Below are 27,822 nucleotides of genomic sequence, written 5' to 3'. Positions count from 1 at the left end.
ACAGAAGGTGTGTGTCTCAGAGGTATGTCTGCAGTCCCTGGAAGACTCAATCTGGCCATCCCTTCCTGGACACTCTGGCCACCTCAGCTCCTTTCCTGTAACTCATCTGTTCTGAATCTTTCCCCTTTGTGTAGATGGTGGCTTTGTTCCAGGTTGATCTTTCCAAATTATTTGCATAGCAACTCCCCCCTTTTTAAATGCCACTTATATGGAGCTCCAAGCTGGGTATAAGCCCAGAGGACCAATGACAATCTTTTATTAACAAATCACTTACAGCTTTTTCCAGAAGGCCAGTTTTTCATCTGATTTTTTTTGTTTTGTTTTGTTTTTGTTTTTGTTTTTGGGCCACTCCTGGCGGTGCTCAGGGGTTACTCCTGGCTGTCTGCTCAGAAATAGCTCCTGGCAGGCACGGGGGACCATATGGGACACCGGGATTCGAACCAACCACCTTTGGTCCTGGATCGGCTGCTTGAAAGGCAAACACCGTTGTGCTATCTCTCCGGGCCCAGTTTTTCATCTGTTAATGGTGTTCCAGGGATCATGGCTGGTACCAACATTTAGAAATTTGAATAGAAGCATTTTCTGTCTTTTCCTTGCTAGTGTTTGTCTTTCTGACTTAGGAAGTCTTTCTTTCTGACTTACCACTGGTGTTGTAGAGATGGTTTTCTAGCACTCCCTGGAAGCACTGGAGTATGTGCCTATAAATACCCAATGCCCATCCCTGACTGCCTGGGCCAGATTTCATGGGAGAAGACTCTGAACACCTGCATTTGGAACTGAAGTTCCTTCCATAAGTGATTCTGAGAAATGCTGGCAAGACGCACTCTCTTCACCAGCTGGGAGGAGGACATGGTGTTACAAAATCCCAGACAACCATCTTGCCTCTGTCTTCTCACTGGCTTGTCCTTTCTCTATTCCCCAGCTTACTCTCTGAGTCAAGACTGTGTTGCAGAGAACTAGTGCATTCCTCATGCTGGTCCGAATATGTGCCCCATTAGCGTTCCTGCTTCTGCCCTAGCCAGGAGTTCAGTGGCAGGTTCTAGGACTACTTTGGTCCAAAGGACTTCCCTTTTCTGTCTGGTGTCTCATCAGACAGCATCAGATGTTTCATCAGATGTTTCAGCATCTCTAAACCAATCACTTTCACCATACACCTTGCTCACAGGCCCCTGCAACACAGCCAACCCAGAAGTTTCAGCGGGCCCACTGATAGCCATGTCCCTGCAAATACACAACTTGGTCTAAATGGAAGGGACTTCGGGACAAGAATTGGAAGATCCACCTGGTGTCCAGGCTGTCCCCTGGGAATACATGTTCTCTAATGGCCTGCAGACACAGTCAGACACCCGAGTGTGCACAGTTCCTCGGGTCTTCCTAGGAAAGAGGGGAGGTGTCTCAGCTGAATTCCTACCTAATGGTACTACATCTCCACCCATTTCCTTTCCCCTGCTTAACCTCTTTAGTGTGACTTCCACCCACCTGTACCACCCCAACCTGCTTCTGCTGACATCCTGGCACTCTCCAGCTAATCTGACTCTCTATTTGCCTTTAGCTTGGGATACTTCTGCTCAACATAGGGTCTAGAGCCCTAAAAATAATCCCTCCTCCTTCCTGTTCTGAATAGAAATGACAGAGAGAATATCTGAGAGCAACTGTCTTAGAAGATAAGCACCCCTCGATGAGATGCCACTCTTAGCCAGCACCTCACACCAGTGTGGGTGGCTGCTCTTGAATGGTCCAGAAATCAGAGGAGCTACCAGTGGGGAAGTGGGGAGAAAGGAACCTTCCTTGTTCAATGTGGGTGGGAAGACTGCCTGGCTTAGCCTGGAGACTTCTCAAAAACTTAAAAATAGAACTGCCATATGACCCAGAGATTCCACTCTTTGGCATCCAGCCTAAGGAAACAAAAACAGTCATTTGAAAAGATATCTGCATATCTGTGATCAGTGTAGCACTACTGACAGCAGCCAAGACCTAAAAACAGCCCAAGTGCACTATGACAGATTAGATGGGGTCAGAGAGATCATGCAGGAGATCAGGAACTTGCTTTGCATGCAGCTGAGCCTGGTTTGAATAACTGGTACTACATATGATTCCCTGAGTACTGCCAGGGGTCACTCTTGAACATAGAACCAGGGATAGCCCCTGAGAACCTCCAAGTTATGCCCCAAAACCTGCTCTCCCACCCAAAAAAGGAATTGTAGTTTATTTATTTACACAATGAGCTGAATATTACTCAGATATAAGAAAAGAGAAAATCTTGCCATTTAGGGCCACAATGGTGCCTTGCACATGTGAACCCTGGGTTCAAACCCTAGAATACCCTCCCACCCCATATACAAAAAGAAAAGTAAGACATAAAATCTTGCTTTTTGCTACAACTTGGATGGAACTGAAAGTGATATAACAAATTTTATGTTAAGTCAGATAAGTCAATGGCAGAAGGAAAAATGCTGAATCTCACTCATTGTAGTAGATAAAACAAACAAATGAAAAAACATAGAAAGAGAATGGAAAATGAACCAACCCTTGAGCTCTAACCACAGATCTGAGGTCACTAAAAGTGTGTGTGTGTGTGTGTGTGTGTGTGTGTGTGTGTGTGAGAGAGAGAGAGAGAGAGAGAGAGAGAGAGAGAGAGAGAGAGAGAGAGAGAGAGAGAGAGAGAGAAATGATTGGGAGAACAGAGAGGAAATAGGGTTGACCAGAAGTGATAAAGGAAAGGGATGGAGGATCTTTCACACTTTTCAGTAACTTTTCCTTGAAAACATAAACATGAGTAGTGTGTGTGTGTGTGTGTGTGTGTGTGTGTGTGTGTGTGTGTGTGTGTGTGTGTGTGTGAGAGAGAGAGAGAGAGAGAGAGAGAGAGAGAGAGAGAAATGATTGGGAGAACAGAGAGGAAATAGGGTTGACCAGAAGTGATAAAGGAAAGGGATGGAGGATCTTTCACACTTTTCAGTAACTTTTCCTTGAAAACATAAACATGAGTATGACTACGAACCATGTCACTTCAACAAGAGAACAATTTCTAAAAAGCACATAAGACTTACAGTAATGCTTTTGTTCCATGCCAAAGATACTCGGGAGAACATCATCTTCAGATCACCTTATGGGGGAAACATCACTTACCCCGCTTTTAAAGCCAAACTCTACTTTGGAAGATTTTTCTAGAAGGTTCCCTTAACTGAACTACTCTGATGAGAGATGGTCTCCTAAGTCAAACAGACAACAAAACCAAGAGTGGTTGAGGGCAGAGAAGTCCTGAAGAAGGCAAAAATGACAGAGGCTGTGTGACTTCCATCCAGGCTTAAGGCAGGAGGGTTTGAACTGAGAATTTCCAGGACTGTGGGAGATGTCAAGAAAACTACTGCATCTGAGGCCAAGATGGGGCTTGACAAAATGGTGGTGAGACAGCCTAAGCATATGCCTCTTTGAGGTTATGATTAAAAAAAGTGACCCTGGGGCCGGAGAGATAGCATGGAGGTAAGGCGTTTGCCTTTCATGCAGGAGGTCATCGGTTCGAATCCCAGCGCCCCATATGGTCCCCTGTGCCTGCCAGGAGCAATTTCTGAGCCTGGAGCCAGGAATAACCCCTGAGCACTGCCAGGTGTGACCCAAAAACCAAAAAAAAAAAAAAAAAAAAAAAAAAAGTGACCCTGTCAGCCAAGGGCGGGGGGAACCTATCCTTGGAAGCAGGGCATTCTGTGCTGCGCCTGGCCATAAGGGAGCAGCAGAAATGGGTTGTGGCCCTGGCGGGTGAGGAGCCTGATAGCAGAGAAACCTGGAATAGTCAAAGGAATCCAATCTTAGTAATGGCCTAACCTCCTTGAGAAGGAATGATTGCTTTTAGCAACTCCTTCCCCTAGGGGCTGCTGAAGGCCAGTGGGAGCAGGGCAAGATGCAAATGTGGTTTCCAGAACAGGGCTAGGCTGTGCTGTGCTGGCCAAGGGGATGCTGCCTCCCTGGAGTGAGATACCAATAGCAATGCCTCCTGGATGGTGGTGGAGACCTAACCAGGCTCACTTCAATCCAGGTCACTGCCCTCCCCAAAGGTATTCTCTGCTCCTTTAAACAGTCCTTGCCTGCTGATAACTTCTCACATCAAACCCCTCAACTCAGAGCTTTTTCTCCAGCTGGCCCCTGAACACAGTTCTAGGGAAGGCCCTGGAAGCTATTGAGCCCCACCACCACCACCACCACTGCATACGCCAAGTCCCAATCTCCTGCTCCTGCCTGCAGACATCAGCAATGTGATCTCTCTCCTTCCTTGTCATTCCCAGAGACCCAGGGTCACCCCTCAGCCCACAGGGAACCTCCTAGCATGCTGTCTCTGCCACCTGACCACTGGCATCAACAGTCAGTGACCCTGCACTCGAGAGTTGTCTTGGCCTTTCCAGGCTTTCAGAAGCTGTTTCCTAAGTGTCCAAAGATAAAATAGCCCTGCAGTTGCATAATGGCTGATGACAAGTTCTTTCAAATGTGGGGCCACTTTCCTTCAAAGATCAAACCCAAACCACTGTCCTTTCTACCTACCAAGAGATGCTGCTAAGTCTGGTCTCAGACTCTGGAATCTGACCTTTGGGGAGAAAAAATGTGGGCATGGATCAGAGAGAGGGATTGACAGAGAAACAGAATTTGAATTAATTGTCTCTGGTAATGTTCTGCTGCTGTGTTGGTGCCTTCCTAGTGCCTGAAGCTGAATCTGGAGCTCCTTGAAGAAGATACCCCCTCCTTGTTCAAGTCAGCAGATTAGACTACAGATGAGCATCTTCACTTCACTCAACTCACCCTCATCCTTTTTGTTGTCTTCAACACCTAGGCCAGATCCCTGGTCCCCACTCTAAGGAGTCTAACAAACAGGTCATCTAATCTCTATCTTTAGAATAATTCCCAAGGTTTTGGCGACCAGTTCTAGACCACGATCCCTCCTGGTGGAACTCCTCCCATGATCCCCAAACTGCACAGCCCTAAATGGTCCCTCCAGCTGCTGGACACAGAATCCCCAGCAAGAGAAGGAGCTACTTGAGAGGTCTGGGCAGACCTAGGAGTAGAGTGTAAAAACAAAGTGCCAGGGTGGAGACATAGCATGGTGTGCCTTGCACATAGCTCAACTGGGTTTGATACCTGGTATCCTCTGGTACACTAAGCACCACCAGGAGTAATTCCTGAGTGCAGGGCCAGGCGTAAGTCCTCAGTACTGCTGGGTATGAGCCCCCAAATTCCTGGAGGGCAAAATTTGAGTCCTTGGACTGAGCATACATACAGAAAGTTAGGCCGGTTTTCTCCTTCACTGACCTAGTCCACCTCTGTGCATTCTCCTCCTGAGGTCAAAACTCATTGGCTCAATGAAGCACCACTCCTGTCAATCTCCTGATGGCTGCCTGCCTACCCCTCCAGAAGCAGCTGAGAACTCACTTTCCTATGTAGTGCTCAAGGCATCACTTGCCAGAAAACCACTCAGCTTCCCCCAAGTTTCCCGGGGTCAAGAAAAATATCTTTCCCCCACTATGACTCCAGAGTGCCCATAATTTCAACAGCACCAGAGATGTGCAGGGACCATAGGGACAGACTCATCCCCCCACTCTGCTCCCCAGTCTGCTAGAAGAATCTGCTTGAGGCAACTGGAAGAAGGGAGGCACTACTTCCATCTCAGTGGCCATTCCATGTGACCCTCTTTCAGGAGCTCCTGTCCCTTAAAAGTATCACTCTACTCTCCTTCAGCTCTGCCCTCCTCTATAGAATGACCTTAGTCGGGCCGGAGAGATAGCATGGAGGTAAGGCGTTTGCCTTTCATGCAGGAGGTCTTCGGTTCGAATCCCGGCGTCCCATATGGTCCCCCGTGCCTGCCAGGAGCAATTTCTGAGCCTGGAGCCAGGAATAACCCCTGAGCACTGCCGGGTGTGACCCAAAAACCACAAAAAAAAAAAGAATGACCTTAGTCTAAACTGGCCTTTTTCTCTCCTCTCTGGCAGAGCCTAGTTGCTGCTGTGGGTTTGCCACTCTCCTCCCATGGATGGCATTTGCCCTGTGTCCCTTTTGGAGTGAGTGTTCAGATCTGGAGGATAGTGAGCAGAGGAGCTCGACTGTGCCCACTCACAGCTACTGCACCAGGGCCAGGAGGGCAATTGGGAGTAGGATGGCCAGCGGTGGAGCTCAGGCAAGTGTTAATTTTAGGCCCTACAGGTGATTAAGGCCAGAATTCAAGCCAGGTGTTGGCTTCCCAATAGCATGGGGTACAATGGCCACCTTAAATAATTGTTGCACTGAATGGATGGTTGCAGAAGCACATTTGATTCTCTTAGTTATGCTGTTGCTATACCCAGTCTTTGAAGGGCTTAGAAAGTTGAGAAAACCCCTATTTTATACCAGCTTCTTCTCTCACTCACTTACTCATCTGTTCAGCAACAACCCAGGCCAACATCCCAGAATCTCAGGACTGGAGGAGTAAATGAGAAGATAAGGTGGTCACATGGTATATTTATGTCTATTTCAGAACTTTTGGATAATTGCTGGGACTTCCCCTTCAGAAACTGTTTAATGTTTAAAGATAAGTAAAGTTTTCATTCCTTTCCTTCCCCCAGTATTCTGCTGAACACAGAAGGTACACTACAGATGATTTCCCGGTCAAGCCCAAATACTCCACAGCTGGGATCACCTGTTAGTGCTGATGGATTATCAGGGGTCTCAAACTCGCGGCCCGCAGGCCCTCCGTACAACATTTTGTGGCCCTGCCCTAGAGGAATCTTTTTTTGTTTTAATTGTTTGGGTCACACACCCCAATGTTCAAGGCTTACTACTGACTTTGCACTCAAGGATCACCCCGACTTTGCCTCCTGCGGCCCCCAGGTAAATTGAGTTTGAGACCCCTGGGTTAAATGATTGTCTGGCCTGTGAGTTAGATAGCCCCTCAAGGGGGCCGCAGAGATAGCATGGAGGTAGGGCATTTGCCTAGCATGCAGAAGGACGGTGGTTCAAATCCCAGCATCCCACATGGTCTCCTGAGCCTGCCAGGAGCGATTTCTGAGCATAGAGCCAGAAGTAATCCCTGAGCGCTGCCGGGTGTGACCCAAAAACTAAAAAAAAAAAAAAAAGTCCCTCAAGATAGAAATTGGGGTGGGGTAGAGGGTGTAAGGTACATAGGGCATTTGCCTTGTATGTGGTGGACCTGGGTTCGACCCCTGACATCCCATGTGGTCCCCCGAGTCCCATCAGGAGTGACTCCTGAGTGCAGAGCCAGGAGTAACCTGTGAGTATCTCTGGGTGTGGCTCAAAAAATAAACAAAACAAAACAAGGCAAAACAAACAAAAAAGAAAGTGGATGAGGGGCCTGGCTGTAGGCCGATGCTCAGTGAATACTGCTAAATATACTCATATCGTCATCAAACATCTGCTCCCCCCACTTCTGTTTCCTCCCCACAAAAGGAGGAATTCACTTTCCCATAGAGTACAGAGGCTTTTTGAGAGAAAGCCCAAATGATGAAGCTTCATTTACTTACTTACAGGTTGACCTGGGACTCTACTTCAGGGTCTTTCGTGGGCCACATCTGCAGGGGCTGGATGCCGAAGGACAGGGATGACTTGGCTTTCCAGAGCAGAGTCTGCGCCATCTGACTTCCACAGGTTGCCTTTGTCAGCGGGTCCATGAGCGGGCCTGGAGATTGTGGCTCTGGACTGAAGCAGGAATTGTTGGGAAAGGCACTGAGAACAGAGGAGAGGACAGGGCCATCACGGCTGGAAGTGTGGAGCTGGGTGAAGCCAAAGCCCTACCACCCTCCAATGTCTGGGGCCCTATCCTGACTGTACCTCGACCTCGGGCATGGGGTGAGGCCTGAGCACTGCTCAAGGAGCACATAGCCCTGGACTCTGACCATGGTCCCCACTGGGTAGATTGGGAGGTAATCTGAGGGGAGAAGATAAGGGAGAATCGCAAACAATCATAAACATCTCTTGAAAGTTCTGGAGTGCTTAGTTCATTTCCAATTTCCAACAAAAGTGCCCAAGTAAAGGTCGAAGCACTCGGGAATACAGAGGAGCGCACTTGTGTTTGAAGAACCACAGCCTGTACCTCAAGGCACTTTGTCAAACATGAGACCTTACAGTACATTTCTCTGAGTCTGCAAGGTGGAAAGCAGCACAGGCAGCTGTGAGGTGGAAGGAGCCATTGCTAGGGAAAATGCATTTTCACTTCTCTACTAGACTGGGGTTATTTTCTGGACAGAAAACTAGGGGCGGGTGTGTGGCCAAAGTGGTGGTGCACAGGCCTTGTGCCTTGAGGGCTCGATTCTCAATGCCTGTAGCCTCCAAACATGGCACTAATGATAAAGCATCTTCTTTAAGTTTTTAAATATCCCTTTATCTTTAGCTCAAGAAATGAACCTGACAAGCCAACAAACCCAATTGTCTGGCAGCAGGAAAAGTAGCAAAGGCAAAAATAATTTTACCTAACTCTCTGGCCATGGGGAATTCTGGAAGGTCTTACTAGAGGCTGTGACAGGGTCAAGGACACAGGCCTAGAGAGCCAAAGAGAGTTGGCAGCAGGAGGGCACCTGCACAGGGAACTGTCATCCCACTGCAGGGTTTGGATGCCAAGAGAAGTGGCATCATGCAGCCTGGCTGTGTGGCGCCAGATGGGCACTGCCCACTTCCAAGCTGCTAGATTAGACCTGAGCTGCTGGCAGGGTTAAGTGCCAAGTAGGCCCAAAGCTGCAGACAGGTTTAGAAAGAAAAGCAAAAAGGTCACTAGAGTGATCCCATCTCGAAAGTGGGAACCTATCCAGGCCCATTTACAGGAAAAAGCTCAATGCCCTCAATGCCCCCCAGCCTACCCTACAGTTTCTACCTTGGCAGGCCTCATCCACATGAAGAAGCCATAGGCTATACACCTGACAGACCACCAGTCACTACAACTGATGTGGGCTCAAGCCACATAGCTTGGCAGATCAAACCTTCCATGTACAAGGGCAGATGGACAGTCTATGTTACCTTTTGTTCTTTACCTGAAGAAACCCAAGTTTTCAGGGACACCTGGGCTCACCAGGCTTTAGGTTGCCTTGGACCTAAACAAGCAAATAAAGAACTAGCAACGCTTCTACACTCACGATAGAATCTCTTTGGAATCCTTAGTTGTTGTTGTTGTTGTTGGTTTGGTTTTTTGGGCCACACCCGATGACGCTCAGGGGTTACTCCTGGCTATATGCTCAGAAGTCATTCCTGGCTTGGGGGACCATATGGGATGCTGGGGGATCCAACTGCGGTCTGTCCTAGGCTAGCACTGGCAAGGCAGACACCTTACCTCTAGCGCCACAATGCCGGCCCCTCTCTTTGAAATCTTCAAGCTTTTTTCCCTCTTCTTCCAGCTTCCAAAGTAACATTATCCATATGAAAGATGAAGAATGAGGAATAATGGGGTCGGAGCAGTGGCGCAGGCAGTAGGGCATTTGCCTTGCACGTGCTAACCTAGGATGGACCACGGTTCGATCCCCCCGCCCCCAGGCCAGGAGCAATTTCTGAGCACATAGTCAGGAGTAATCCCTGAGTGTCACCAGGTATGGCCCAAAAATAAAAAAAATAAGGGGCCGGTGAGGTGGCGCTAGAGGTAAGGTGTCTGCCTTGCAAGCGCTAGCCAAGGAAGGACTGCAGTTCAATCCCCCGGTGTCCCATATGGTCCCCCCAAGCCAGGGGCAATTTCTGAGCACTTAGCCAGGAGTAACCCCTGAGCATCAAATGAGTGTGGCTCAAAAAAACAAACAAACAAACAAAAAAAATAATGAGGGAAAAGAAAAAAAGTAAGTATAAACAGAGAAGAGAACTGAGAGAGTTTTCAGTATTAGGCAATGCCGGCATGAGTGATGCAGGGCTATGGACATGCCACTGGCCGCATATAATGCCCTAGATCCCTTGAGATCTATGCACAGCCACCCCAGGCTCCTCAGACTTGGTCCAGATGGAAAAAGCTGAGGGCATGTCCCCTGAAAAATTCTTCCACTGGCCCCAAGGTTGGTGATGGGCTTAGTATCCTTTTTCTGGGGCTGTGAGAAACTGTCGAAAATGCCCAAATGGCTGCTTTTATATTTGTTTCTGGTTGTCAGGAGACCCTGGGGCCCCTCTTGGTGATTCTGGTGACTGCTGCCTGGACCCCGTGGTGCTGGACATCATCTGAGCCACCCAGTGGTGCTTGAGGGTCCCCAGGCCACCCTTGTGGCTGTATACTTTGAAGAGAGCTGCTCTGGTTGGAGGTGGCCTCAGAGAACCCCTATTCTTACAGGGCCACAAGGACCCAAAGGTGACTCCAGGTTCTGGAAATTCTAGCACCTTGGACAGAGCACCTCAACTGTGAACCTGAGAATTCTCTAAAGTCTTGGACACTGCAAATGAGGGGAAGAAGCCCTTGCCTCTCCCCTGAACAATGCTGCCACAGCCAACCTTTTCCGGTGTTCCCAGACTTCGTGCATCCAGTTGTCGTGTTGTGTGTTGTGGTGTAGTTGCTTCTTGGCTGTCGGTAGGAGTTGCCCACCAAGTGGAGCCCGAAAACTTCCCTGCAATCAGTGTCTCAGAGCCAGAGGAGATGAACTTACATGACTAACTGCAGAAAGCCTTTAGGGCTACAGTTCATGGCTCCTTTCTATTCTCTCACTGTACCTGACTACAATTTGGCTATGTTAAGATTTTATTCTCTTCCCCTCACACTTACTAAGTGGTATTTCTGTAGGATTTAAACTATTAATTTTTAATGTATACACCTGTTTTTTTTTTAAAGATGTACAGTTTGGGGGAGATTTTGAGTCACCTTTTTATGGATTTACAATTTTGTGAAATTTTAGGGCTTTAGCTTTATTTATCGATGTGCAGTTGTGACCACCTCACAACAAAAACATGAGCTCTTGATATGTGTAATATAAAAAAAAAAAGAGTAAGAGAACAACAAACAATCAAAGGCATCAGAACTAAGGAGATCTGTCCACAGAACTAAGCTCACCTGGGCAGGTGGGGTCCTTGGGACATTGATGGAGGAAAGTGGGCACAGGACACAGGTGTGAGGTTGGGGCCATGTCTGTTTGAAACTATCATTAATAGTTTTGCAGATCATGATACCTCAATAAAAATAGGAAAGAAGAAATATCAAGCTAGTTCATAAATATCTACCAGAAATAAACACATACAAAGTGTTTGCTCTTATCCATTATCTCAGGCACCCCCTGGCAGTCTTGGACCAGATCTTCCATGAATTAGGGGGACAGAACTTTGGGTGACCTCTGTCTAAAAGACAGTGTTTTCTGACTGCTTTTTTCACCCAAACTGTAGTACGGCAAATACAGGCACACGCTTACTAAGGGACAGCAAAGTAGACAGTTTGAGATGTTGCTTACGTACTACATTTTAGGTCATTTTATCTTTTTTCTGGGGATGGGGTCACACCCGGTGACGCTCAGGGGTTACTCCTGGCTATGCGTTCAGAAGTCGCTCCTGGCTTGGGGGACCATATGGGACACCACGGGATCGAACCTCGGTCCGTCCTAGGCTAGCACTGGCAAGGCAGACACCTTACCTCTAGCACCACCACGCCGGCCCCGGTCTTTTTTATCTTTAACTGTACACTTATTTGCCTAAACAAGTTATTTGGGGACTTTTGAAAACTTTGTTTAAAAACAGCAAGGTCAGTCTTATTAAACCACTCCTATAATTTAATTGAATTATCCCCCAAACATTACTCTTAAAGTTTCTAAGTTCTTTTTTTTTTATACTTTCATCTCCTTTAACTTCATTGTTCAGATTCTATCTTGTTGCCATTAATTTTAATCCTCTACACTCATTTCTGTTATCCTTTCTAAGTCCTAAGTTTCTCATTTAAAAAATGTACCTCTTAATCCTCCAACATATTTTATCTTCTTGGTCTCACAATTTAAAATATTTAGCAGCTGGAGAGCGTCTGAGGGCATCTTGCACCGCACAGCTTAAAGTTAATGGAAATAAGGGGAAGTGCCTGATGCAAGAGGAAAACAGGGCTGGGGATAGAACTCCCCTACCCCAGTCGAAGTTGCCACTTGGATCCTTCTCTGGAGCACCAGCCTGGCTGGGTTCTGCTATCCTAGCCCATCACCTACCTCCTTCTTCTCAGATGACAACTTCCTGGTCTGTGGGTTCCTGGCCTGTCTCTCAGTAGCTCCCCAGTGCTACCTCACAGTGCCTAGCACCCGTGGACAGGCACAAGTATCTGCTCGACAATTGATGAATCTGAGATGGCTCAAGAGATAAGGGAGCATTCGAGGGGCTCCTGCCTTTTCTTGGGAGAGGTCTCTCGGCTTCTTGGCCAATGTGACAGGCCACCTTTGTTGAGGACAGTCACAATATGAGGAGTCAAGACCAGCCAGCTGCAATGCAATACTCCAGGCCCAATGTGCAACACAAAGTCTGGATAGTCTGGCCGGCAGCTCTCCCACAAACATAAGCTTAGCATTTATATCCTGACTTCTGTTTGGGTGAAAACTCTGGGCTCGCTGATACTTCTGATTGGAAAATCCACTGGCAGCACCCATTAGAGGCTAGGATGAGAGCTCAGTGATCTGAAGTGCAGATCCTGTAAGCACAAAGCCAGGGTTTGCTCCCCAGCACCACACATTCCCCCAGCACCACTACATAGGGCCCCCCAAAACAAAAGTACACATAGATGCCGTGTGATCACCCTATCCCGGGCCGTGGCTTCAGGCCTAGTCTGCCAATGGGCAGGACCACATGAAATATGGTAAACTTTCACCAGCTACTGGCAATATGAGGCTGATATGGCTAAGTTTTTAGTGGTATGGTTGAAGGAAGAGATTGCATTTTGTGGTGATATTAGGGGGGGAGCTCATTACCCATTTCAATCCCATTAAAACAAGCAGAAGTTGGAAAGCGAACACATCAATCTGTCCTGCCCTCCTTGGCAGTCTCCACTGCGGTCATGGCTTAGATCCCATGCAAGATCTAAGTCTCATGAGACTTGGAAGGGAGCCAGCAGGCAGTCTGGGTAGAGCAACTGGGTTCTTCAGGCCCTGATGGAAGCACTGCAGCCTGGGAATGAGCACTCGATGCTTCCCCAGGTCTCTGGAGCCACAGGGAAGTTCTGGGGACAGAAGCTGAGTGGAGCAAGATATGGGGGGGGGTGCAAAGTGAGGGTTTCAGGGTGCATGGTTGAACCTTGGCTGCTTTATAGTGGTTGAAGTGAGCTGAGGCAACTTCAAGTCTGCCTGGCTTCCTGGTGGGATATGGTGGCTTTGCTGATGACAGTGTTTCAGGGGAAGAAGGCTCTTTGTCCCTCCATCAGGGCTGAATTGCATGCTGTAGACAATCACTGCAGCAGACTGTGGGCTGACCCTCTTTTTGAGTAATATCAGGCAGACTGGTTTGTTCTGGAATTTAACGGGTGTGGGACTTCCTGCACTGGGCAGAGCTGCCCCACCTTCCTTCTGAGTGATGCACAGTGAAGCCCAGGGGGATTTGACCTTGTGAGTCTAAAGAATAGCACACATTAGATCTTTCCTGTTCAAAACACCAAGAGGTATAAAAGAGCAACTCAGAGATTAGTCCCTCCAGTTACAGAAGCTACCAGGGTGCTTCCAGCCAGTACCACTGACATGTTCAGCTTGGACTTGGAGCTCTGCATAGGTGCCACCCAGTACAGATCGCCCCCCTGTTGCTTGATGCCCTGGCCTCTTCCCTCTGCAGGGCCACCTTCCAGCATGGGGGATGGTGGGTGGGGGGTGAAGAGGGAACAAACTAGAACCAGCTGCTCAGCGATTTCAGGTCTAGCTTGGGGCCACACACAGATGGCTATGCCCTTTGCCTCTGGCGCCTTTTCAAATGTGGGATCACAGGCAGCTAGTGGTTTTCAAGATAAAACTCTGTGGGTTTTTATCTTTTTTCAAGTAAAGCCCCCTCTTACCCATGTTAAGATCTTTCTCTTTGAGGAATCATTCCCATCAGATAGAAAGAGCTCTATAAAACAAAAAGCTAAAAAAGTAAACTCAACTCCAAATCAAAGAAGACACAGAAATGTCCTACTATGATTCCTCTACTCCTGCAGGCAAATGTCCCTTTGATACCACTGTTCCTCTGTGCTCACTACGGTTGGCTCCAGAGAAACCAGCCCCATCAGCCCTTATCAAAGGTGCAGGTAATTTGAATTTGAAGCACCACAGGTAGCAGCCTGATCTTTTGACATTTGATGCCCCAGATCATTCCTTCTTTCTGCTTTTTAAATTTTTATTGTGGCTTCTTTTTGGCTTTGGGGGCCATACTCGGTGGTGCTCAGGGCTCACTTCTGGCAGTGTTCAGGGGATCATATGAGATGCCAGAGGTCAAATTCTGGTCGACCATGTGCAAGGCGACCACCCTATTTGCTGTTACTCTCTCTCCAGCCCCAATGTTTTTTTTTTTTACATTTTTATTTAAGGCACCATGATTTACAAAGTTAATCATAAATCTTCCTGATTAACCATGTTATTTGTTGAGTCCCTTTTCTAAACCTCTTCCATTCCCCCTCATTTTTCTTTGAATCCCTCCCTCTTCATCATCCCCTTAGTACACAAAGACCCAGTGTACCCTTTCAGACATTGCCACTCCAGGTACCTCCATGGTCTGTCTAGCAAAGCTCAATAGCATACCCGAGGACACAGATTATCTGAGTCGGGTGCTGTAAAGGCAAGATACAGCCTGACTTCCAAGAAAGTCAATTATTTTTAAAGGCTGGAGAGATAGTACAGAGGGTAGGGCACTTGCTTTGCATACAGTTCATCCAGGTTTGATCCCTGGCAACCCATATGGTTCCTGGAGCACTGATTAGAGCAATTCCTGAGCACTGTGCTAGGAGTAGGAGTAATCCCTGAGCATTGCCTGGTGTGGCCCCAAAACCAAACAAACAAAACAAAAAAGAAAGCCAATTATTCTTAGTAGGGATTATATGTTGAGATGATTGTATTTGGAGTGAAGGGAGTTCTTAAAGTGACAACTACTGGAGGCTGGAGAGACAATACAGCAGGGAGGGCGCTTGTCTTACATGCATCTGTCTTGGATTCAATCCTAGGTGCCCCATATGGTCCACCAGGAGTGATCCCTGAGTATAGAGCCAGAAGTAAGCCCTGAGCAATGTGAGGTGTGTCAACAAAACTGTTGACAACTGTTGTCAACAAAATAGTTGACAACTGTTTCTTCCTGTCCTTTAAAATATGGCTAGCAGGGTCAAAGAAATGCATGCCTTGCATACAACCAACCTCAGTTTGAACCCCAATATCACCTGGTTCCCTGAATACCTATAAGAGCAACCCCCTGAACACAGAACCAGAGCAGCAGATGTCGTTCCAAACCACCCAAATAAATGAAATAAAAAAACATGGCTAATAAAAACATGCCAATTCCACATGATTGCACACTCTGCCTGTCATGGGTGACAGTCACCTATTTCTTTGCAGACGGGCATCCTAGCTGTATCTCCGAGATAGAAAGATAGGTTGACATTAGTTTTACTATAGATGTAAAGGATTGTGCTGAGATCTCCATTGGATCATTTCTTTTTTCCAAGTAACTTGACAGAGCACAGCTTTTGAAAGACATCTTTGGGGGCCAGAGTGATAGCACTGTGGTAGGGCATTTGCCTTTGCACGCAGAAGGCCCAGGAAGAACCCGGGTTCTATCCCTGGCATCCCATATGGTCCCTTGTGTCTAATGGGAGCACAGAGCCAGGACTAACTCTTGAGCACCACTGGGTTTGGCCCAAAACAAAAACAAAAACAAAACAAAACAAAACGAAAAACATCTTTGAATAGAGGCTGCCCCTCACTGCTCAATGTATTTGTGCTCACTGTCCAGTGGGTCCCAGCGTAGAGACAGTCAGATGTGTGGAATAGTCCACAGCTCAAACTTGCTTGCTGCTCCAGCATTTTCTCCTTCTGGGAAAAACCAGCCTGAAGTTTCATACACTGTATCAGCCAACTCACTTTTCATTTTCCCACAGCACTGCTTATCAGACCTCATAGCTGTTCAGATCTTCAGCTCTCCAGACCCCCCATACCTAATTTCTCTATTCACCTAGGAAAGCAAAACTAATTTAGCAACTGTCTTCCTCCAAGAAAGGAAGCTGGTGTGCATTAACTTAAACTTCTAGTGAATAATACAAGCTGCTTCTTCCCCTTTCTCTTAGAACTGAGAAATAGGACAATTAATTTTCTTCTGGCAGTCAAGAGCCCTACACAAGACAGCATTTTGTGGTCTTTCCCAGGCCTCCCCTCATTGCTCACTCGCATTCATTCACTCATGGGAAGAGAGCTGCTTTTTCAGAGGAAAGTGGAGAGCAGCAGAGGCATTTGTGATGAATAAATACTTCAGGATCTGACACAAACAGAAAGAAAACTAAAATAATGTAGAAGAATGAAGACTATGAAACAGCTTGCCTGACAACATTTCCTTACAAAAGTACTTGGGAAAGAGTGATAGTTCAGGGGCCAGCAAGGTGGCGCTAGAGGTAAGGTGTCTGCCTTGCAAGCGCTAGCCAAGGAAGGACCGCGGTTTGTTCCCCTGGAGTCCCATATGGTCCCCCCAAGCTAGCCAGAAGTAACCCTTGAGCATCAAATGGGTGTGTCCCAAACCCCTCCCCCCAAAAAAAGAGTGATAGTACAGTGGGTAGAGTGTTTGCCTTGCATGCAGATTCGATCCCTGGCATCCCACATGGTCCCCTAAGCCCACCAGGAGTAATTTCTGAGTGCAGAGTCAGGAATAATTCCTGAGCACTGCTGGGTGTACCAAAAGGAAACAAACAAACAAACAAACAAACAAACACAAAAACCCAAAAGGTGCCTGGGAAGATTTTTCTCCTGGAAAAAGGAATAAAAAAACAGTATCTGGAGAGAAAGTTAATGGTTTAAGGGACTTGCCTTGCATCTGGTTTAATAATTGCCAAACCTGGTTCAATACCTGGGACTCCATTTGGGCCCCCTAGCACTGTTAGGAGTCACCCTAGCACAGAGCTAAGAGTATCCCCCCAAGTACTACCAGGTGATTCCCCAACTCCCATCCAAAACGGGGCCAGAGAAACAATACAGGGATTATTAAGTCCCTGGCATTCCATCTGATCCCCCAAGCACTGCCACGAGTGACCCTGAGCAGAGCACAGAAGTGGCCCCTGACCACTGCTGGCCGTGGAACCCAAACTCCCAAATAAAGAAAAAGAAATGGAAGAATCAAAGAGGCCAGAGCAACACTGGGAAGAAGAAAAGGCGTCCAAATGCAGAATGGATAATTGTTCTTTTCTGAACCTCTCTTGGCCTGAAAAGCCACATTCAGGAACAGGAGCACATTTGTCTTGGCATCAAATCTGTTCTTTCAAGGCGTGGGTTCCATGCATCACTAATAAGGAAGCCACTCTGTAGGAAGCAATATTTGGGAGAGGAGAAAAGATGCTTTCCATTTGTAATTCAAAATCTTCTGTCTGCACAGGGCTCCGCACCCACCAAGGCTAAACTTAGTAAGTATAATTTAACCATTCAGCTGAGGTCGACTTTACAACTGGAATGGAAAATACAGACACCCCGATTCTGCACCTCTAGGGCATCTTGGTATTTGTACTTTGGAAAGGCTCCCAGAAGTCATGGGGGGTGGGAGAGCACCTGTCACCAGCTCCCTGTCTCCAGGCGATAAATGGTGATCTTCCTTTGGGCCAAGTGGTGGTGGGGTGGTGGTAATGGTGGTGGTGGTGGGGTAGTGGTGGAGGTTTTTGTTTTTGTTTTGTTTTTTAGTTTTTGGGCCACACCCGGCGGTGCTCAGGGGTTACTCCTGGCTGTCTGCTCAGAAATAGCTCCTGGCAGGCACAGGGGACCATATGGGACACCGGGATTCGAACCAACCACCTTTGGTCCTGGATCGGCTGCTTGCAAGGCAAATGCCGCTGTGCTATCTCTCCGGGCCCCTTTTATTCTCTTGATAGAAGTTAATTAAGCCCTCTGTTCTCTATCCAGGCCTCATAAATTTGCGAGTTTATTCCCTTTGGGTCAAAATGATTGGTTCAAGGTTATAAAATCCAGGGCATCCAATGAATGTCAAGCCTGGGACAGGTTTGAGACCCAAGGTCTTTATTTTATTTTATTTTTTTTAATAATTTTTATTTTGACCAAAGTGGGTTACAAATCTTTCACAATAATTTTCTAGGTACATAGTGACATTGAATCAGGGGCATTCCCACCACCAATGTTGTCCTCCCTCCACCCCTGTTCCCAGCATGCATCCCAATCCCCTTCCTTTACCCCCCGGATTGCTAGTATAAGTGATCCCCTCTGTGTCTAGCATGTTGTAGACTGGGTGTCGATTCTGTTGTTGTTGGCTTTGGATTTGGTGTTTAAGTCTGGCCATTTTTTTTTTTATTTCTACTTAATGTTCATACGACTGTCTGGTCTTGGTAACCTCCATTATTTCCCCCTCAATTTGTGAGAAATTTTTCTTTTTCTTTTTACCAAAGTGGATTAAAAATCTTTCACAGTAATATTTTAGGTACATAGTGACATTGAATCATGTTGTCCTCCCTCCCAAGCTCTTCTTTTGTCTATTATTTATTTGGGGGCTGTACCTGGCAGGTGCTCAGGAATGACTCCTGATTCTGTGCTCAGGGATCACACCTGTCAAGGCTTTGGGGGACTATATGTGGTACTGGAAATCAAACAGGGGTGAGTCACATGCAAAGCAACCTAGTTAGCCCCTATGCCTATACTATATCTCTGACCCCCAGACCCTACATTCTTAATATGTGAGTTATGATCCCATATAGAGTTGAGAAAATAAATGTGGGACCACAAAAGTTTTGTTTTAAAATATAATCATGATTTGAGACTGGCATATGTTTAATCAGCACATCTGATTATTTTTATATCCAGGTCACATAAAAATTTCTTGGGTAGAAAGGGGTTGTTATGGGAGAGAGTACTGAAGCCCTGCTCTAGAACCACCAGGAAAGAAACTCTTTCTGCTGGGCCTGTGTAATGAGAGTGAGTGAGCCAGGCGAGAACAGCTGATTTCCTCTCCTCTCGGAGGAAAGCCCTGAGAGCAAAACCAACCCCGAAAATTAAGGCTCCTGATGATGCTATTTGGGCGCCGAGATCTAGCCTTTGGCAGCACTTGGTCTACCCCAGTATTTGGCAACTGCATGAGCCAAAAATTCTCCTTTGTCTGTCATCCCCAGCCTTTGATCATCTTTAAAGCATTTCTAGCAGCTGGGAAGGCACCAATCAGAAAAGATGCTGACACATTCCAAGTCCTGCTTCACATCCTAAACTTGGCAATGCTTCCCACTGGGGGGCCAGGACTCAGAGCCACTGGTCCATGGAACTGCCACTGTGCAATCTCAGGCTCTACTTTCCACCTGGACTGGCCACAAGCATCTCTCCTTCCAGCACTGAGAGGCGGAGGCTCGTGACCCTGGGCCAGATGCCTCTGCTCAGCATTTGAGCAGGAGAACAGAGCTGTCCAGTGGTACGAGGGCTTGCAGATGCGGGCTCCCCCATCCACAAAATAAGATGAAGCTAGGTGAGCAGCTCAAGGAGTTGCTACAGAGAAGATTCCCACATTCCCACTTCCCTAGAATTATCATTTTCACAGTGTGTCCCTAAGCCAGCACCTGGCCTCACTGTAAGCTTGTTAAAAATCCGATTTGGAGAGAAAGACCTGCCCTGACCTAGTGAGTCAGCTTCTCCATAGGAAAGAGTTTTAAGCAGGAAGTCCCCTTAGCATTTCTCATACCAGGTTAGGTTTGAGAATAAACCCTGAGCACAGCAGGCATGGTCCAACACCCCCCACCTCCCCTAATAAAAAAAAACAAAACACTGTTTTTAAGACCAGAGAGCACTGGTTCTTAGAGCCCACCCTCAGAAATTGTGCACCTTTGTGGTGAGCATTGAGAATCTGCATTCCTTTTTTTTTTTTTTTTGGTTTTTGGGCCACACCCAGCGGTGCTCAGGAGTTACTCCTGGCTGTCTGCTCAGAAATAGCTCCTGGCAGGCACGGGGGACCATATGGGACACCGGGATCCGAACCAACCACCTTTAGTCCTGGATCGGCTGCTTGGAAGGCAAATGCCGCTGTGCTACCCATCCGGGCCCAAGAATCTGCATTTCTAACATGATTCCAGGTCTGACTGATGCTGCCAATCTAGGGAACACCCCTTGAGAGCCAATCTCAGAGAGGCTGACCTGAATAGTATCTAACATCTAGATTAGATTCTTGCAAGGTCCACTCTACGGGCTCACTTGTGGCTAGGTTCCATCGTATACTGCTGAGACCTTCTTCCTAAGTGTGAATCAATGACTTCCTGCCAGGATGCTTTGTGCCAATTATACATTCATTCAAAGCCCACAGCCAAGCTAAGAGAGGGGTTAGTCCAATTTCCACGACTGAGAGGACAGAAGTGTATCCCAGGCCGCTCTCATTCCCTAGTGTTCCCCGCTCCTTCTGGAAACAGCACATCCAGGGCAAAGAGAAACTCCTTGCAAAGAGACCTCTGGCCCACCAGCTTCTGGGTCTCCTGGGACCCAGATTATAGAGCTGACACACACAGTTCAACACAGATGCCCCTGAAAGCAGGTTCTTCTCCAACCCCAGCTCAACAGATGTCTGAGTGCACTGAGGCCAAGTCTGCACAGCCCGAGCCCCAAGACAATGACTTCTCAGTTTGATACTTGGGGGACAAGGGAGACCCCTGGATGCTCACCAGAAGTGCCTCAGACGCTGCTGCACATCCTCATTGCCTGTTGCCTATTAGAGCCTTCAGGAATGAGTGCCTGGAATAGGGCTCACACTCTGGCATAGGTGTTGTGTGCCACAGGTCACCCATGTCACCTCTTTCTTCAGTTCCCCCGAGTCTGTTTGGTCAGCCTAAGGGAGGGCAGGGCTTACCAGTCTCTCTCAAAGTGGGATAATTGGGATTAATGGATTAAAGGGAGAAATTTGGGAAAACAACCAGAACACTATGAGAGATAAGACAAGCACTGGTCTGTTTTAAGTCAGAGAAGTCTTTTCTAATAAAATATAAACAAGATTAAATCACAAATTTGATGAATTTTAAAAAGGATAATAAAAACTGGAACAAGAAACACCCTAAAGCATAAAGACAAACAGTACATTAAAAACAAATTATTTTTGTTTTGGGGTCACACCCGGCGATGCTCAAGGGTTATTTCTGCTTTTCACTCAGATATCATTAATTGCAGTGCTCAGAGGACCAAATGGGATGCTTCAAATCGAACCCGTGTGTGCGAGGCAAGTGCCCTACCTGTTGTGCTATTACTCTGACCCCTGAAAAAAAATTGTCTACATATTTTACAAACAAATAAATTTTGGAGAAAGAGAATTTTGGCCATACCCAGTGGTGCTCATGGCTTACTCCTTGTTCTGTGCTCAGGGAGCACTCCTGGTGGGGTGATCATATGTCATGCTCAGGGAATCATATGTGGTGTAGGTGACTGAACCCAGGTTGGACATATGCAAGGCAAACATCCTACCTATTCACTCTGGAATCCCCAAATCTTCTTCACAAAGTGCTTCTGCTTAAGAAGGAAAGGATAAACATTCCAAGGAAAAATGGATAATGTGCATGCCTCTATTTTTTGTTTACAGAAGAAATACAAAATAAAGGATGAATATGAGGGGGGAAAGCCCCACCACTCTAATAAATAACATTATTCAGATTGAAACAAGGCACCGCTTTGGTGAATATTTACAAATGATAATGCCTAATGGTAAGGATGCAAAAATACTGGTACATTTAAATGATTTCAGGAGAACCATAAATTGGTAGGATATTCTAATTGGCAATCTGACATTAAAGCATTGAACATCTTTTTTTTTTTTGGCCACACCCGGCGGTGCTCAGGGGTTCCTCCTGGCTGTCTGCTCAGAAATAGTTCCTGGCAGGCACGGGGGACCATATGGGACACCGGGATCCGAACCAACCACCTTTGGTCCTGGATCGGCTGCTTGGAAGGCAAATGCCGCTGTGCTATCTCTCTGGGCCCAGCATCGAACATCTTTAAAATGCTCCTTTTCTTAACTCACCATCAGTTGTATGAATTTATCTTAAGGAAACGGTTATTCTTACATGGTAATGCACAGAGTCTTGGGGTACCTTTGAGAACACTAAAAGTCAACTGCACGAACAGTAACGAAGGGTGGGTTAATATACCATCCTCTGCAAATACATCATTCTGTAGCCAGGAAAACGGTCATTGTGATCGCCTATAATTTGTATGCCATTAAGCAGCAGGAGGACCCTCCGGAGCCCTTCCCCGCCAAATCATTTAGTCTTTCAGGCTCCAAACTCTTAAAACCTAAAGGAGAGGAGAGGGTTGACAGAGACGGTCCCTAAACCGGCTTTGTCCAAAACTAGAACCCTTGGGCACACGGAGTTATTTCAAGTGAAAGAAAACGAAGACTTCAGACTTTCACTGCACAGGGCATGTTTTTTAGAGCCTCAAGAGTCACAGGTGGCTTGCGGTTACATAGCTCTAAAGAAGGCCAGAGGGCAGTTTCCATCGTCACAGAAAGTTCTGGAGAGAGCTGCACCCAAACATGGCCCCATGTGGACCCAGGGCACACCCTTTCCCACCCTTCATGCTCCAGCAGTCAGAGTGTAAGGAGAGATGGGGGAGTCTGTGATGCCACCCAGTCTCCTCGTGGTGTTCACTGTCCATACCCTTATACAGCAGGGCACCCCTTGAGCAGACAGAGGGGGTAGAATAGGGGTAGGGGCAGCAAGACCAAGGGACTAAAGGGGGAGAAGCAGGCGGTATCATTCAAAGAGTAAAGAAAATAAGATTCTAACAAGAAAGGAGCATGGTGGGAGGGGCAGCAGGGACTCAGGGCAGACGCCCTCCTGGCCTGGCACCAAGAGCAAATGCCCCCCACCGTGGGCAGCGACAGAGGGGTCCCCTTGGAACCCCCTCCCCACTCCTGCTGCGGGTCAGGAGCAGCTGACGGGGTGGGGGGGGTTCCCTTGGCCTGGAATATTCCTTCTCACCTGGTGGAGGTAGCACACCACCCTGTCCTGGCTTTCCCCCTATGCCCGTGCCCCCCATGTCGTGTCCCTCCCTGCTGTCACCAGGCAGGGCTCCTCCAGGGAGGGAGGGAGGGACTGGGGTCCGGGTGACAGTTTGGAGGGGACCCCTCGGGGGCGAGGCCAGGTGTAGGAAGGAAGAGTCCAGGCGGAGGGAGGGCGTCTCTGCTCTGTGGGGCTGCAGTTAGGGGGTGTCGGGGTCCTGGGGCGACTTCAGCCAGGTGGTGGCGGAGCTTACCTGGGCAGCAGGTGGCGTGCCCTGCCCTGGGGTCCGCGGAGGGGGGGTCCCGGCGACCTTGTCCTTGAGCCCTTTTTCCAAAGGCAGACGGGGCCCCCACCGCGCGCACCCCAAAACCTGAGGCTGGCTCCTCGGACGCTCCCCCCGGGTCGAAGCCCCCTCCCTCCCGCCTGCGATATCCAGGCGCCCCGACCCCGACCCGGCCGGACCCGCAGCAGTCCGGGCCCGCCGATCGCCCCCCGCCGCCCGCGCCCCCCACGTGGCCCCGGCGCCCCGATTCCGCCGCGCCCCTCCGATCGTACCTGGGGCTGTCAAAGCTGCACCCCCTGCGCCGCAACGCCGCCCTCTTCTGCCGCAGGAGCGCCGCGGCCGCCCCGCCGGGCTCCGGCTCCATCGCCCCGGGCGGGAGGGAGAGCGGGGGGCCGCGCGGACTCGGGCGCGCTCGGGTGGGCTCGGCCTCGGCGGGAGGGAGGGAGGGAGGGCGGACGCAGGGGGGACGGCTCGGACGGACGCTCGCTCGGAGGAGCAGCGCTTCGCGCGCCCGGCGCAGCCAAGCCCCGCCCCGCCCCGCCCCGGACACGCCCCCAACCCGGGGCGCCCGCCTCGGGCCTCGCCGAGCTCCGGGGCTAGGCCCCGCCCACGCCACGCCCCCGAGGGAGAAGCCACGCCCACTACCCGCCCTCGCAGCGCGCCCTGGGGCGGAGCTCCGCCCAGTCTCTCTAGTCGGCGTCCGGCCGCTTCCACAGGCCTAGGCTCCGCCCCCGCCCCGAGCTCGCTAAAGGGAGCGAGGCTCCGCCCCCGACACGCCCCCGGCGGAGACGCGAAGCCACGCTCACTCCCTGCCCTCAGCGCTTTAGTCCAGTCAGCATCTGGTCTCTTCCATAGTACTAAGGCCCCCGCCTCACAACTGGGCGGTAGACTCCGCCCACGGCACGTCCCCTAGGGAGAAGCCACGCCCCCTCTCGCCCTGGGCCGACCTAGGCCCCGCCCCGCCCCTCAGGCTGCCTCGCTTCAGGTCTTGCTACAAGGAGCTAGACTCCGCCTGTGACACGCCCCCGACGGAGAAGCCACGCTCACTCCCAGCCCCGCCAGCCCCCTCCCCCCCACGTCCCCCGCTCCATCCACCCAGAGCTTAGTCCAGTCTGCGTCTGGCAGACTAGGCCACGCCCCCAGCCTAGGCCACGCCCCCGCCCACCCCGAACCTCATTCTGGCTCGCCTTACGCCTCGCAACTAGGAGCTAGGCTCCGCCCAGGACACGCCCCGATGATAAACCACGCCCACTCCCTCCCGCCCCGGGTCGCTCCACCCTCCCTGAGCTAATTCAGTCCAGCCTCTGGCCGCTTCCACAGGCCTAGGCCCCGCCCCCTGTCTCGGCCCCGCCCCCGCCCCACCCCGAACCATAATCTGCCTCGCCTCGTGCCTCGCCACAGGGAGCGAGACTCCGCCCCGCCTGCTAAGCCACGCCCACTCCCGGCCGGCCAGGGCCCCGCCCCTCGCTCTGGCCACGCCCCCGCCGGGCCCACGGGATTCTCGGAGCTCCAGGCCCGTCGCGCCGCGCGGCTCAATCCGGGCACAAGCCGAGCGAGCAAGCACTCGGTCCGCTCCCCGCACCCCTCCACCTAGTCCCCCATGCCGCTCCGCTCCCGCGCCCCCTACCTCAGCAGACCCGGCCTTTCCTAACGCGGCGCCGCCGCTGCCACCATCGTCTCCGGGGGCGACGGCGAACGGAATTCCGCTGGTGCCGGCCACCGGCGCAGCCGCGCCTTTTTCTCTTCGAAAGGGTCCCCCACAGGGCCGCGCCGACGCCCCGCCCTCCCTCGCGGCCCCGCCTACCAGGCGACCACGCCCACGCGATTGGCTCCGGCCCTCGCCTGGCCCCGCCCACCAGGCGACCACGCCCACGCGATTGCCCCAGGCCCCGCCCACCAGATGACCACGCCCGTGCGATTGGCCCCGCCCCTCGCCGCCTCTGCAGGCGCCCGCCCGGGAGGGAGAGCTCGGAGGCTGGTACCAGGCCCAGCCCGCCCAAGTCTCAGCTTCCCTGTTGAGCAGATCGGGAATCTCCCAAGACCAAGAAGTGGGGGAGCACCTTCTGGTCGCTGCCTCGGGGTCCTCTGCGAATCCCTGACTCAGGGAGGCTGCGGGCGGGGCTGGGCAGGCCACCCACATGGGTGAGTCCTGGACCTGGAGGCTTTGGGGTGCTGCACCCATCGCTCTCACCTCTCCGCAATCAGAGCACCGCCCAGGGGTCAGGAACCGGAGCTCGGTAGCAAGTGGGGTGCGAAGCTTGTGGGAGCTTAGAATGCCAGCTGGAGCAGGGGCAAGGCCAGGGGAGTGTACGTAGGGGATGGGGAGACAGCGCTTGGCAACTGGGCAGCTGCGGCTCTGCAAGTCACTACTAGCTGGGAGACGGAGGGACTCAAGGCCAGAAGCCCCCATGGCCACTATCTTCTTTTGGGGGAGTGCAGGGGATCCCAAGCAACACACACACACAAACACACACACACACACACACACACACACCTCCCACCACTATCTTCTTTTGGGGGCGTGCAGGGGATCCCAAGCAATAGTCTAGTGGCAAGGGGCCAATCCCAGCAATACTCAGCCAAGCTGAAGCTGAGTGTCGATGGTTCAATGCTTGGACCACAAATGCTTAGGTCCTGTGGTGCCCAGGATCACCTGAGCTGCCCAGTGTGACTCAGGTTACATGGTACCCGCGATTGACTTGGTCAGATGCATGTACCCCACTCCTGTACTATCTCCTGAGCAATGCCCAATAGAACTTTCCAGACTGGATCTCAGGAATGGATGGCAATATTCGCTCAAAGCCTTTCCTCGAGGAGAGACAGGATTGGTGCCTCTCCCCAACCTCATTATACCTGACCACCCTCATCCCTGCCTTCACCTTCATGTCTTCAGGGATCTCGGAAATGAATCCCTAAATGACCCCATCTTCCTCCCTCTGCAGTGACTCCAGCACTAATGGCCCCCAATCTATCATGGAGATTCTAGAAATCTCTCAGGGAGTGCTTCCTTCTTTCACACACGAACTTGAATACAATCAAGCCATATTCATTGGAAAACACATTTAATTTCAAAGTAAACAAAGATGTTTGTACATTAAAGTATTTAATTAGTGGAACAATTATTATCAGTGTAACAAGCTGAAAAAATACAGCAACTTGATACAAGACTGAGGTAACAAAATACTTCACCAAAAATTCTAAAGAACCCCACAGAGGGAGGGATGATGTCCAGTGGTTACTGTGGATGAGACAATTCACAGGAATTAGAGAGTCTTCACACAATGGCATGCAAGGGGTATGCGGGGATGAGGGGGGACAACCTGGGGGGAGGAAGAGAGAGAGAGAGAGAGAGAGAGAGAGAGAGAGAGAGAGAGAGAGAGAGAGAGAGCGCGACAGTTGAACGAGAAACAAATTAAAATGTAGAAACCAATTTTCAACATACGTCGAAGAATACGTAAGAAATTGAAAACTACGCTCTATGCAACATTTTGAATGCTAAGTGGGAAAACCATGCATTTTGGCACGAGATCTGTTAAGGAATATACCACAATTAATTAGGAAATTTATTACTGTTTCCTGACGGAAATGGTCAGTCATTCAGATAAAGAGGGGAGAGCTTGGTTTCCCGAGGAGGTGCTTTGAGAGGGGATTTCGGGGCTGCTCAGGGGCAGCACAGAGACCTGCGGGTAGGCTATGGGCCAAGTTATCAACCTCTAGAAGCCGCAGTTCTCACGCACGTGGGACTTGGATTTTGCAGGGAAATAGAAACCCAAACCACTTCTGCACAAAAGACTGTGATGCTCATATTGTGCCCTGGAGCCTTCAGTGGGCCTGGCCTTTGCTCTGCCCAGCTTATCAGTACCTTCAAGTTCTCTCTGCAATAGAATTTGCAGACTCAGAGGCTGGTCCATCCTGGTTTACCCTGTTGTTCACTCTGTGGCCAGTTCCACTGGGCAGGGCTTGAGCCTGTCTTGTTCTCAGGTACTCATATCTCCATTCTGGAAGCACTCAGTAGAGGAAGGGACGAAGGGAGGGGAGGAGGGAGGGAGAGAGGAAGGAAGGAGGAAGGAAGGAAATGAGGGAGAGAGGAAGAAAGATAGGAAGGAAGGAAAGAAGGAAGAAAAGAAGGCAGGCAGGCACTCAGGTATGGGTGACCTGTGCAGAGAATCTGTCCTTTCAAAATAGTAGTGGTGGGGGTGAGTTTTGTTGTTGTTTTCTCCTCCAAACATGTAATTACCCACTACTGTCAGTGTAGTGTGGGGTTGATCCAAGTCACACATGAAGCCACAAGGCGCAGTGTTTTCGAGGGAGATGTGGCACAGAGCTCGGAGAGCTGCAGAAGCAGCTGGAAGTGAAAGCCCCCCCCACCCCGCCAGCTTCCTCTTCCTGGCCTGCCAACAGGGTATATATAAGCACGGGGCTTGGGAAGTGAAGGGAGATGCTAAAAAGAAATACTGGCCATCTCGATAAGAAAAACAAAAATGACGTCTTCTCGGTT

At 49.8% G+C, this 27,822-nt stretch overlaps 1 protein-coding gene across 1 annotated transcript in view; it reads right to left on the bottom strand.

The window, feature by feature from the left end:
• Positions 1-23,626, bottom strand: part of GARNL3 (GTPase activating Rap/RanGAP domain like 3) — a 131,411-nt gene extending 107,785 nt beyond the window's left edge. Inside the window, exons 1-2 of the mRNA XM_049774130.1 lie at positions 23,597-23,626; positions 7,498-7,695 (exon numbers count right to left, since the gene is read on the bottom strand). Coding sequence (XP_049630087.1) covers positions 7,498-7,640 — 143 coding nt within the window. The 5' untranslated portion in view covers positions 7,641-7,695; positions 23,597-23,626. The remainder of the gene's footprint in view (positions 1-7,497; positions 7,696-23,596) is intronic.
• Between the last annotated feature and the right edge of the window lie 4,196 nt (positions 23,627-27,822).

Source organism: Suncus etruscus, chromosome 5 (genome assembly GCF_024139225.1).
Source record: "Suncus etruscus isolate mSunEtr1 chromosome 5, mSunEtr1.pri.cur, whole genome shotgun sequence".
Lineage (NCBI taxonomy): Eukaryota > Metazoa > Chordata > Mammalia > Eulipotyphla > Soricidae > Suncus > Suncus etruscus.
This window is presented reverse-complemented; position numbering and strand designations above follow the sequence as displayed.